Source organism: Eretmochelys imbricata, chromosome 24 (assembly GCF_965152235.1).
Source record: "Eretmochelys imbricata isolate rEreImb1 chromosome 24, rEreImb1.hap1, whole genome shotgun sequence".
NCBI lineage: Eukaryota > Metazoa > Chordata > Testudines > Cheloniidae > Eretmochelys > Eretmochelys imbricata.
In genome coordinates this window covers 17952172-17954542 of record NC_135595.1, presented here as the reverse complement: position 1 = coordinate 17954542, position 2371 = coordinate 17952172, and the positions used below count along the sequence as shown (strand labels likewise).

At 48.8% G+C, this 2371-nt stretch overlaps 1 protein-coding gene across 1 annotated transcript; it reads left to right on the top strand.

Moving 5' to 3' along the window:
• The first annotated feature begins 1266 nt into the window (after positions 1-1266).
• On the top strand, positions 1267-2133 carry LOC144279374 (chemerin-like receptor 1). The gene has a single exon (XM_077840828.1). The coding sequence runs from the start codon at positions 1267-1269 to the stop codon at positions 2131-2133; it is 867 nt and encodes a 288-aa protein (XP_077696954.1).
• Positions 2134-2371: the final 238 nt, after the last annotated feature.

Here is a 2371-nt window from a genome sequence, read left to right as displayed (position 1 = left end):
CTGGGCAAGCTGCATGCATTGTGTTGGAGACCTGGGACGGGGGTCGACTCTGAGACGCTGCATCCCCCAAAGACACAGGTAAGGAGATGAGGTAAACCCTCCAGCTGCTCCACTCGATCTCATTCTCACCCCCCAACACCTCTGCCCCCTTGATCTCACCCTCCGAGCTGCTCCCATCCCCTTCCCTCATCTGCTCTGGATAAAGCTGGTTGAAATTATTTGTGGGTCTTCTTGTCAGAGGTCAGGGGCCCCTGTCACACAGGGTATTGCACAGACCCTGACCGAGCTCGGGCATCCCATTGTGCCAGGTGCTGCAGAGACCCACAGGGAGAAACAGGCCTGGCCACAGCGAGCTCGCTCTCTAAACAGATAAATGTTTGGAGGGGAAACTGAGGCACAGGGCTATGACGTGACTTGTCCAGGCTCACCAAACAGTTCAATGACAGAGTGTGGGATGGAACCCAGGAGTCTGGACTCCTTTTCTGCTCACTAAAATAGACTCTTGCAATTAAAAAAAAAATCTTTTGACTTGTTACGGGTCTTTTCTTCCTCTGCTGTTTTGCCAGATGGCTTTTTTGTCATTGTTATCTTTTCAATCTTATTTTCTCCTCTTGGGGAGTTGCTGTCCATCACTGGAGATTTCTATAGCTGGGTTCTTTTGGTGGGTATTTTGCCCACCGGGCTCCACTATCTCACCCCCCACCCCCCAAAATGGCCCAAACCATACAAAAACGCCACTTCAGAATGAAGGGGGTGGAGAAGTTTTGGAGTAGCAGCCGTGTTAGTCTGTATCCATAAAAAGAAAAGGAGTACTTGTGGCACCTTAGAGACTAACCAATTTATTTGAGCATAAGCTTTCGTGAGCTACAGCTCACTTCATCGGATGCATACAGTGGAGAAGACCATTATTTTTTTTAAAAAAGAAGGGAAACCAAGACAGGAATAACCAGCTCCTCTGGGAAACTAAGAGCAAGAAAATTATTTGGGAATTTTAGTGAGTATTCGTCGGGGATCTCTCATATCTCTGTCTCTGCATCCTGGACACCCCCACTGTCAACCTCCCCTTGGCTAGAAATCCAACTTTTCAGCAAGAAGCAAAGGGGTGTGTTTTTTAAATATTTGGTTTAGTAGAAAGCAAACTCTGTTCGTGTCCCCTCCTAGTGCCCGTTTCATTGCTCTGCTTTCCTTTGCTCAGTACAACATCTGCGCTGTCCTCGCTGAGCCCTGAAGCAAAGGAGGCGATACTGTGACTGCAATTCTTCCAGAATGGAGTTCCTCCAAATTCTCTTCCTGGTCCTGAGTGGTGTGGCCTTCCTTGCCGGGATGCCATTGAATGGCTACATCCTCTTCCTCACCACCTGCCGTGTGGAGAGGACGGCCAACGCCGTGTGGTTCTGGAGCTGGGCCATGACAGATTTCATCTTCATCATCTTCCTGCTCCTCAGATTCACCTCCATCTTTATCCTGGACTTAAACTGGGCCAAGATGCTGAGCAGCACTGTCACTTCCTTCCATATGTTCTCCAACGCCTTTCTCCTCACGGCCCTCAGCATCGATCGCTACATCCTCGTGACATGCCCTGAGTGGACTCAGAACCACCGCACACCCATCCTGGTTTTCAGGTTGATTATGGGCATGTGGGTCCTGTCTGCTGGTTTCAGCTTGCGGTACGGTGATCTCTGGGAGTCCGTGCTCTCACCTGCCAACATCCGCATGAATTTCCAACTGGATGAAGGGAGGGTGAAGGCTGCCATTGCGATCCAGTTCCTGGTCGGGTTTCTGATCCCATTCGCCTTGATCCTGATCCCAACCATCTACATCATTCTAGCTGCCAAGCTGAGAAGGAACAGGCTGATCCAGTCCACCAAGCCACTAAAGATCCTTCTTGGCTTGATCCCGACTTTTTTCCTCTGCTGGCTGCCATATCACATCTTCTCCTTTCTGCAGATCTCAGCAACTTACCCTCTACATCTTCTGGACATAGGAAGCACTTTTGCTTGTGTCCTGACATATTTCAGCAGCTGCCTCAACCCCATCTTCTACCTCACCATGGAGGAAGAGTTTCTGAGGTACCAGCAACATACATTAAGCCCTCAAACCACTGACAACTCAGAGTCGGAGCTGGCTGAATAGGGGAACGGATGGAATTTTCAATATTTGCATGGAGAAAGAATTATTTTCGCTGGGACCTGTAACATCCTCTTGATCCCCAAATTGTGAATTTTTCGGCCTTATTCAGAGAAGAGCCACAAGAATGATTACAGGATTCGAAAACCTGCCTTGGAGTGAGAGACACAAGGATCTCAATCTATTTAGCTTAACAAAGAGACGGTGAAGGGGTGACCTGATCATAATCTGTAAGTACCTATGT